This window comes from Xylocopa sonorina, unplaced genomic scaffold, assembly GCF_050948175.1.
Source record: "Xylocopa sonorina isolate GNS202 unplaced genomic scaffold, iyXylSono1_principal scaffold0014, whole genome shotgun sequence".
Classification (NCBI taxonomy): Eukaryota; Metazoa; Arthropoda; class Insecta; order Hymenoptera; family Apidae; genus Xylocopa; species Xylocopa sonorina.
In genome coordinates this window covers 3,214,617-3,225,081 of record NW_027490090.1, presented here as the reverse complement: position 1 = coordinate 3,225,081, position 10,465 = coordinate 3,214,617, and the positions used below count along the sequence as shown (strand labels likewise).

General features: G+C 34.0%; 1 protein-coding gene across 1 annotated transcript; it reads left to right on the top strand.

The window, feature by feature from the left end:
- The first annotated feature begins 5,592 nt into the window (after positions 1-5,592).
- On the top strand, positions 5,593-9,703 carry LOC143431719 (uncharacterized). The gene is made up of 5 exons (XM_076908659.1): positions 5,593-5,735; positions 7,032-7,281; positions 9,067-9,141; positions 9,216-9,353; positions 9,438-9,703. The coding sequence occupies exons 1-5, from the start codon at positions 5,703-5,705 to the stop codon at positions 9,686-9,688; spliced, it is 747 nt and encodes a 248-aa protein (XP_076764774.1). The 5' UTR covers positions 5,593-5,702; the 3' UTR covers positions 9,689-9,703.
- The last annotated feature ends 762 nt before the right edge of the window (positions 9,704-10,465 follow it).

Genomic DNA, 10,465 nt, shown 5'->3' with positions numbered 1-10,465 from the left:
AAAAAAATATTTGAGCTTGATAAAAATCTTCTATTTTTTTATTCTTCATCTGCAAGTCGATTTTATAAAAATAAAATTCGTGCATTCTTTTTTATTAAATTTATATGAAAATCTGTGCATAAAAAAAATATTTAAGCTTGATAAAAACCTTCTATTTTTTTTATTCTTCATCTCCAAGTCGATTTTCCATTAGCCCAACAGCAGATCCATTTAGAACTTAAAGCACGCGCGAGCTTTGTAACCAGACTCGCTGTTTGGTCCGCCTGTTGACTTTTCTATCACACCGTGGGCCAATAATAAATCGATCGTTGATAATTGCGATGCATTTAGCCCCAGCAACAATGACGTTGTCCGTCAGTGGTCATTTGAAACCCATTTTCAAACGAATTTCGAGCTATTTCGAGGTTAGAAGTCACGTGAGCCTCGCGTCACGCTCGACGACCAATCAGCGCCAGTGGGAGGGGCTGAAGAGCAATAAAGAAACGCGATTGGGTGAGAAATAAGACGAAAGTGTTATTTTGTTGATAAATCGACGGACGTTTCTTTTCGAGCGCTCTTTTTAAGTTCGTTCAACTCCTCAGCGGTTTTGATCGCAAAAAAATCGCAAATCATCTCGAAAAACTCGTCATCTTTTTTAATATCTCTCGAAAAAAATTGTGGAGGCTTTCAGACGTTCATTTTGCTCGAAAAAACAAATCTCTGGCGACTCAATGAATTTTTTCTGGGTTTCAAAGGCCAGGTTGGGGCTGATTAATTCGTTTCTGAGAATTTGGCTGACAATGCGACGGTTTGGAGAGGTTTTGCGACTACAATAGCTTCTGAAAGTAGGCCAAATATTTTTTTTTTTATTGCTCTTTGAGGCATTGTTGCGCTAATTTTCATAGTTCTGGTTTTTAAGACAACAAGTATGTTTTTTATTGAATTAAATATTTTTTTATACCTGCTATTTTTTTTTTTTAAGTGGTTGTTGAGGATGAAATTTGTTTTAAATAATTGGTAAGAGTGTAATTGGTTGAGTTTTGGTGAAATTTGGAAGTAGTGATGGGTATTTGTCGCAGTTGAATTATTTTTTCTCGAATAAACAAGTTGCAAAGTGTTAAAAATTTTTTGCTATTTGTAAATAATAGAAAATACCAAAACCAAACAACAAAGCATCATTAAGAAACTCTCGGTTAAAAGCTAATATTTTTGTAAGAAACAAGAGAACAGACGATCGTACAAGCTGAATCGAAGAATAAAAAAGAGAAACTGTAGGAAATGGTGAAAACTACGATCGTCCACAGTTAGAAACCAGGCTTAGCGAGTGCGCACGTTGGTTTTGTCAGCATTTATAACTCCGTGCGCAGTGGGTGCAGCTGCGGCTGCGGTTAAATAAACCTTGTGCAGCGCCGTGCTCTGCGCTCCTCGACGAATAAAACAATACCAACTGCATTGACGTCATTGTGCAATGAAAAACGGCACGAGCATCGATGACTCTCGAGTTTTCTAGGCTGCACCACCTTATTTCACTCATAAAACACCCTTTTTCCACCCTTTCCTACGAAATGCAGCAACCAAATAGCGCGTCATTTGCTGTAAAACCGTAAAAATCAATGCTGAGCAGTAGTTTTATCGATGTAAAAGCTTAGAAGCTTAGTTTAGCGCCTCAGTGCAACGTTTAGTAACTTTCTTGGCCTATAAACACCCTTTTTCCACCCTTTTCAATGAAATGCAGCAACCAAATAGCGCGTCATTTGCTGTAAAACCGTAAAAATCAATGCTGAGGAGTAGTTTTATCGATGTAAAAGCTTAGAAGCTTAGTTTAGTGCCTCAGTGCAACGTTTAGTAACTTTCTTGGCCTATAAACACCCTTTTTCCACCTTTTTCAACGAAATGCAGCAACCCAATAAGACACAATTTGCTGTAAAACCGTAAAAATCAATCTAGTAGTAAAAATAACTAGTTTTATCGATGCAAAAGCTTAGAAAGGCTAGTTTAATGGCCCAATTTAATATCTAGCAACTTTTTTCGTCCATTAAAACCTTTTTCCCACCTTTTTCAATGAAATGCAGCAACCCAATAAGACATAATTTGCTGTAAAATGATAAAAATCAAAGCTGACGAGTAGTTTTATCGATGTAAAAGCTTAGAAAGGCAAGTTTAGTGGCCCAGTTTGATGTTTGGCAAATTATTAACGCAAAGTGGTCGGTTGTACTATAATTAAAAAGTTTTGCGATGCAGTTGTGGATGGTTGCTTAAACTAGGGCGAATGGCAGAGACATTAATGTGCTCCACTTTGTACACAGTGGTACTCTATAAATAAATAACGCTAGTGTCTGTCGTTCTGATTTTGGTGACAGCCTCGAGACTGTTTATTCTAATTCTGTTCTATTGAAAAAAAAAAAAAAAAAAAAATCTAAGATATCCAAAACTTGAGCTCAAAATCTGCATTTAATTAACAAAATTGTGTACAAATTGCGGTCGTAGAACTTTGTACTTCTTTGTTGAACAAAAACACTTGAAATAACCAAGAATTGTTGGCAAGAAAATTGAAAAATAATTCACAGAGAAAATTAAATTAAAATAGTTGAAAAATTAAATTAAAATAAAATAGAAAAATAATTCACAGATTAAATAAAATTAAAATAACTGAAAATTATTGCCAAGAAAATAGAAAAATAATTCACAAAAGAAATTAAATTAAAATAAAATAGAAAAATAATTCACATAGAAAACTAAATTAAAATAGTTGAAAATTACTGCCAAAAAAATGGAAAACTAATTTATTTACCACATCCACAACGAATTAAATTAAAACAAACTCGTACGCAATATATTTCGTGCAATAAATATGGCGACGAGTGGAGCGTCGAAAAACATTGTCCTATTTTTAAGAGTGTAAACAAAAACGGTTCCAATTTGCCTCTAAAGCTAGCTTAATGCCTCTAGTTTGACAAGAAAAAAAGAGATTGCAGTGTTTCTGTCAGAAAAAAGGTAAAAAACGGAGTTGTCTTGGCTTTTGTTTCAGCGAGAAAAGGCGCGTCGGTTAATGCAGCTGGCGAGGAGAAAAAAAGGGGGTCGTGTTTCGCTAAAACTGGGGCAAATAGCGATAATTCTCGAGCTTAATGGAACCTTTTATGGCCCTTTTTGTCCGCACGGTTAATACAATTATTTATCTCTCTCGCGAACAGCTGAAAGGAATGTTTTAATAATGTCCGTTGCAGTCCTTTTATCATGTAAAATGATAATTACATTGAGTGCTTTTTAATTGAGTATTAACGTGGATGCAATTGCAGACAGGAAATGGGACGTTCTACGAATCAATTTCATTTTTATTTGTGCTTTTCCATATTTGCATTCTTTCATTTTGAGATATCAACAGTGAACTTAATTTTATTTAGATAAATGCAAAAAATAATGTCAGAATTTTTGTTAATAAATTAAAATTGCTTATTAAACTTATTTACACATTTATAAAAGTTAAACAGATTTTACTACTTTACTTTTTACTTAAAAAAAGCTAACTATAATTTTTTACTTTATAAAAGTTAGTTTATATATTTATAAAATGCTTATTAAAAGACGTATAATAAATTAAAAATACTTATTAAAATGTATATTAAAAATAGAAGGAAATCGTGAAACACTGTGGACAGTTAGAGATCAGCTGTTCAAGTAAACAAAACTTAAATAACAAATTTCTCAGGAATATTTCACTGTGGAATTTTTTTATTAAAGAAAACCAACTCAAAAGTCGATTTTATTTATTTAACACACTTTAGAGTCGTTTATTAAATACATATTTACTGTAGATAATTAAAAATCAGCTGTTGAAGTAAATAAGACTGAAATAATGAATTTCTTAGGAATATTTTGCTGTGGAATTTTTTTATTAAAGAAAACCAACTCAAAAATCGATTTTATTTATTTCACACACTTTAGAGTCGTTTGTTTCTTGTTGAGGATTTTAAAACACTTTCTACTTTAAGGAAATAGCTTGCGAGGACTGCAATCAGCTGATGATGGTAAACAGACACGCCAGCAGAGTTCTACGTGTCTTTCCTTAGCATTGTTGGCCTTAATCCTTTGCTTTCAATTTCTTTGCCAGTAACTATCAACGTTTTTAATTATCTTTCATTTGAAATTTACTTTTAACTACTAAATATGGCAATTTGAATGAATAATCGAAGAAAGGACCAATTTTACTCGCGCTATTGTTGATTTCGAAATTTTTAACTGTATGATAACTTTTTGAAGCAATTTCTAGGATGCAATTTTGGCTTTTCTCAAAAATATAAGGTTTTTTTTTCTTTCTAAAGATATCCAAAGCACTAAAAAAAAAAAAAGACAGAGTCAACATAGATCTCTGAATTATAAATAAAGTACTCGACAAATTTAATCAACTAAATAACAATTCTACAATTTCTTTAATTATTCTTTCTTATTATTCACAATCATGTATATTACAATTTCTTATTATTTTTTATTATCCAATATTTTTATTATTTTTCAATTTTTTATTCACAACCATATATATATCACAATTTCTTATTATTCTTAATTATTTCATATTCTCATTATTCTTCAATTTCTAATTATTCTTATTACTCTTAATTATTCAATATTCTTATTATTCTACAATTTTTTATTATTCTTAATTATTCAAATTATTATCCAACTCGCAACGCAGAAAGTTAAAAATTGCTCGAGAGAATGAACAAAGGGGTGAATCTCTCTCTCTCTCTCTCTTTTTCTCTGTTTGGATGAGACCAACAAAGATGCTCGCGTAGAAGAACAATGATATATAAATATCTGGCTGAAATAATTTGGCAGCTGGACGGGAATCCTTCTGTCGAAACGTGTTATAATTTCATGCCACCCGTCTTTACTACAAGGCTACGACGTATCATCTGTGAAATAACGCGATGGTTCGCCAAATCTAGCGTCGTACCTTTTTGGTACCGTTTTTTTTTCTTTTAAGAGAGTTGCTGCTCGTATTTTTTTAGAATATTTCTCAATTTTATTAATTTTTACTTCAATTTTGCAAGACATATTCGATTAATTAATTAAAAGACACGTTACTTAGAGAAACTGATTTTTTTTATTAAGTAAAATTGTAGAAACTGAATTTTTTTATTAAGTAAAATTGAATGTTCGCAGGTGCAGCCAATAAATAAATCAGAGAACAGTGGACCGTGAGCGGAGGAAGTGATTTTCGAGGTGAAACTTTGAGGAGGAAGGAAATGGAAGCCACCGAATGGATCACTGCTGAAAGAAGCGATAAGAATTACAGAAATGAATGCCAGAGAGGAATAATGAGGATGCTTGGCAACTAAAATAGCAGAGGAGCAAAGAAGCTAAGAAGCCTCGCGAAGTTCTTCAGTTTTCCCCCTCTCAAATATTTAAGGAGAAACCTGTGAATATTTTTTTAAACTTGAAAACCTCAGAGAGCTTCAAACGAGAAATTTGATCATTTTGAAATTAAAAAACCACAGAAGAGTTTACACTTTCGCAGACAAAATTGAAGCTTAATCAAATATTAACAGTTTCTCCGTGAAGTAACGAAAGCTGATTTCATTTCGAAGTCGAATGCATTAAGTTTAAGTACCCTTTAATTACTGTACATGGTGATGTACTAACTTCGTGAAGAGATTAAGCGACAAGGGACAGGCGTCGTCGAGTCTTCCAAGAAGGAATTCGATTTATCCTGAGAACTACATGAAATGGCTAACCGAATGAAAGCTTTATACAACCAGGTACGAAATTATGTGTTTTTGGTTGGTTAAAAAGTAATGGCGATTTTATATTCTCAGTAGGAAATAGATATCATTTTTTTTTATTGGGGAAATCTTTGTGAAAACTTTTTTGTCATAAAATAGAAATATTCTTTTTATAAATATGGAAATCTTTATGAAAACTTTTCAACCATGAAATAGAAATATTCTTTTTATCATTGTGGAAGTTTTTGTGAATACTTTTCTGTCATGAAATAGAAGAATTCTTTTTATAAACATGGAAGTCTTAGTATAAGTTTCTCTGTCATAAAACAGAAATATTTCTTATTTAAGTCTGGAAATTTTTATAGAAGCTTGTCTATCATGAAGTAGAAATATTCTTTTTGCTATTTTGAAAGTTATTTTGAAAACTTTTCTGTCATGAAATAGAAGAATTCTTTTTATAAACATGGAAGCCTTTATGAAAGCTTCTTTGCCATAAATCAGAAATATTTCTTTTATAAGCATGGAAATTTTTATGAAAGCTTATCTATTATCAAGTAGAAATATTCTTTTTGTAATTTTGGAAAGCTAATTGAAAACTTTTCTGTCATGAAATTGAAAAAGTTCTTTTTATAAACATGGGAGTCTTTATGAAAGCTTCTCTGTCATGAAACAGCAATATTTCTTATTTAAGTCTGGGAATTTTTATGAAAGCTTATCTATCATCAAATAGAAATATTCTTTTTATTGCTTTGAAAGTCTTTCTGGAAACTTTTCTGTCATGAAATTGAAAAAATTCTTTTTATAAACATGGGTGTCTTTGTGAAAGCTTCTCTGTCATGAAACAGCAATATTTCTTATTTAAGTCTGGGAATTTTTATGAAAGCTTATCTATCATCAAGTAGAAATATTCTTTTTATTGCTTTGAAAGCATTTGTGGAAACTTTTCTGTCATGAAATTAAAAAAATTCTTTTTATAAACATGGAACTGTTTATGAAAGCTTCTCTGTCATGAAACAGGAATATTCTTTTTATAAATATGGAAATTTTTATGAAAACCTTTCAATCATGTAATACAAATATTCTTTTTACCATTATGGAAGTTTTTGTGAAAACTTTTCTGTCATGAAATAGAAAAATTCTGTTCATAAACATTTCCATGTTTAAAGTAGAAAAACTTCCCTCCCTTTCAACTAAATTACAAATAAATGCTAGAAAGTTGTTTGCAATATTATCGAAAGCCAATCTAATCTTAGTGTAAATCTTTATTAATTGACTACGACTTTAAACAGCATTTTTTATTAATATTCTTCTGTGTGTGCGTTCGTTGCATAGGTTGTCTTCGAAAGGCGAATTCTATTTGGTTGCACTGTTCTCGTGGGGCTGTCTGTGTGTCTATGGTCGATTGCCATTGGGACCAACCATTGGTTCACAGTCGAGTCGCCAACTAAGGAAGGTTTACCTGTTGGCGACCCGTCTAAAGGTAGAAGATTGGTTTACAAACATATGGGGCTCTGGAGGGGCTGCGTTTATGGGACTAAACCCATAACTAAGGCAGACAACTCCACAGAAGTGGTCGAGTACAGTAAGTATTTACAATTAACATTAATTAGTTCTGCCTGCAACAAATCATGGAAAATCGTGATTTACATTATATCTGCGTTAACTGCGACGTTCGAGCGAGAAATTGCATCAAGTTTAACTTTGTTGGTGGCTGCTAATAAAAAGAGGAGAAAATCACTGCAGCCAACAATTTGTACCACCGTTGGCACGAATTACCCTCGCCATGCTGATGTAATAATTACACGTGACGCTCGAAACGGACGCTGTATTACGCGCTGTTTAAGACGTCCGTTAAACCATTTTACATCTTCATCAAATTTTAACGGCACTGAGTTCCGTGAATAAAAAGCGGTTTCGAAACACGCCTCTGTGATCGACAATAGTTAAAGAGAATAGCTTTTTTTATTCGTTTAAGGAGTATAATACGTACGTTCAATTGTAATTTAACAGTACAATTATTTTAGAAAGAGAGTACTCGAACTGTAGAGTTTTAATGGAGCAGATTAGAGTTGTTCTATTTCGTACACAGTTTTCATCGTTCGCTGAATGCTAAAACCAATACGCACTGCTCCATAACGGACGTTGATTTATTACGCTGGTGTTTAAAGAACAGGGAGATTCACCCAATATGTCATTAAGAGATTTACCATACCTCAATAACTTGGACGTGATTATAAACTTCCGATTGACGCACGATTTATGCGTTTGCGTTCGTGAATTTCAATACTCTGCTCTGACGAATCTCGAAACGAGGATCTATCGCCTTCTGTTCTTTTGCAAAACTGTTATTCGCATCGTATTTACTAACATTTCGTATTTTAAAGGCCGAAAATAATTCAGTAGCATGCAAATAACTGATTAATTGGTATTAATTAACCATATCTTGCTATTTAAAGTATAATAATTATTATTTTGAAGTAACCAGGGCCGTATCGAGAGAAAGTGAGCTCTGAACGACAAAAATAAAATTACTGGGTCCACTCAGGGGCGTATCGAGAGAAGTGAGAGCCCTGTGCTTTAAAAATTTTTGGGTCCTCAGGGCCGTATCAAGAAAAATGAGGACCCTACGCTTAAGAAATTTTTGGGTCCTCAGGGCCGTATCAAGACAAACTGGGGCCCCACGCTTTCAAAATTTTTGAGTTCTCAGGAGCGTATTGAGACAAGTGGATTGAGACCCCTCCTTTCAAAAAAATGTAATTTGGAGACGAAAGATTTCAAATTTTGTTTTTTGGATTCGTTCGAGTTCATTTTGGAACCTTCGCAAGTAATTTCGAAAATTCAGTGAAATTCTGTTAAAATTTGGGGCCTTTTGCGATTCTGGGGCCCCTCACCGCTTAATCCGCCCCTGACCATCTCTTCGACTCCATCATCTGTAATTCAGACCACATTTGCTTCGTCACGCACATACATACGCATCAGAGTCGCCAAATTAGACAAATGCAGTGTCATTAATTGGCCAGTAATTGATTAATACGAGACTGACTCGAATCTCCGTTCTCGTCGACAGACGCGTTCGTTGCTGGCCTCGAGGATCGCGTTGTAAATAATCTTTTACAATCGAACGGGTAAATATCACGCGGTATAAATATCGATCACGGTCTTATTGTCTCACCAACCCCGTTTAAAAGGCTGCGCGTAAAAATAACTTACCCGTGACGCGAGAGACACAAACGAGGCGTGTTCTCCAGGCGAGCTGAGATAACCAGGGATGAGGAGATAGCGAACGAACGGATGCGAGGGGAGAAACGAGAACGGGTAGAGCACTTTTGCCTGGCATCGATTAACTTCGACTCGTATTCTGTTCCAGAGGAATGCAAGAACCAAGACATGTTCCCCACTGAGAAGCAGTTCAAGCTGAACCCTGGTCTGAACACCGTCGTCAGTGAGTAAAAGAACCATTAAGTTTCACATAAGAATTTCTAACATCGATTGTAATGATGAATTAAATGTTTGCAGATTATTCGAGGACCCAAGTATCCTTCGCTATAATCAGCTTGTTCGTGATGATAATGAGCTTCTTTTTTTCGATATACACCTTTCGTAATCCACGATACATGTTCAAGAGGCTGGCTGGTGGAATACACTTCATCAGTGGTAATCTTACAGGAATTTAATTACTTACAAATATCAGTTTTAAACAGAATAGCACGATTTTTAATTTTTTCTTCTTCGTTACAGCTGCATGCAACATGGTGGTGATACAAGTGCTGCTGTCCTCGATGGAGTTCGAGAGCAAACACATACCAACAACGTTCCCAAAAGATGCGATCAAGAACTACGACTTCTCGTTGATCCTCGCCTGGATAGTTTTCCTGTGCAATCTGCTCGCAGGATGCGCCTTCATGCTGTTCTCGAGGAAGAGGAAGAGGGACAAGGCTCCAACGGAGGAAATAGCGATGGCTGATGAACCAACCATCATTGGTCGTTGATTTCACGTTCAGACGTTCGATTTACGCTCTTAGAGAGCCTGTATGAAAGGAAGATCGTTTGTAAAAGACGTACAGACTGTTGTTGAGCCTCCAACGAGAAGCTGGTCTATTTGGGTGGATCGTTTCTCGTTGGTGGACTGCGTTGTCTTTGTGGATGAAGATTCAGATTTATTTGACCATGAAAACATGAGAGACAATTGTTGGAGGATTGTACAATGGTAGAAGAATGTTTGTCTATCATCGAGTGGAAATATTCTGTTTGTGATTTTGGAGGTCTTTGTGAAAGCTTCTTTGTCATGAAACAGAAATATTTCTTTTAGAAGTATGGAAATTTTTATAGAAGCTTGTCTATCATGAAGTAGAAATATTCGTTTTGTGATTTTGGAAGTCTTTTTGAAAACTTTTCTGTCATGAAATTGAAAAAATTCCTTTTGTAAACATGGAACTCTTTATGAAAGCTTCTTTGTCATGAAACAGAAATATTTCTTTTAGAAGTACAGAAATTTTTATAGAAGCTTGTCTATCATGAAGTAGAAATATTCTTTTTGTGATTTTGGAAGTCTTTTTGAAAACTTTTCTGTCATGAAATTAAAAAAATTCTTTTTATAAACATGGGACTCTTTATGAGAGCTTCTCTGTCATGAAACAGAAATATTTCTTTTAGAAGTATGGAAATTTTTATAGAAGCTTGTCTATCATGAAGTAGAAATATTCTTTTAGTGATTTTGGAAGTCTTTTTGAAAACTTTTCTGTCATGAAATAGAAAAATTCTATTTA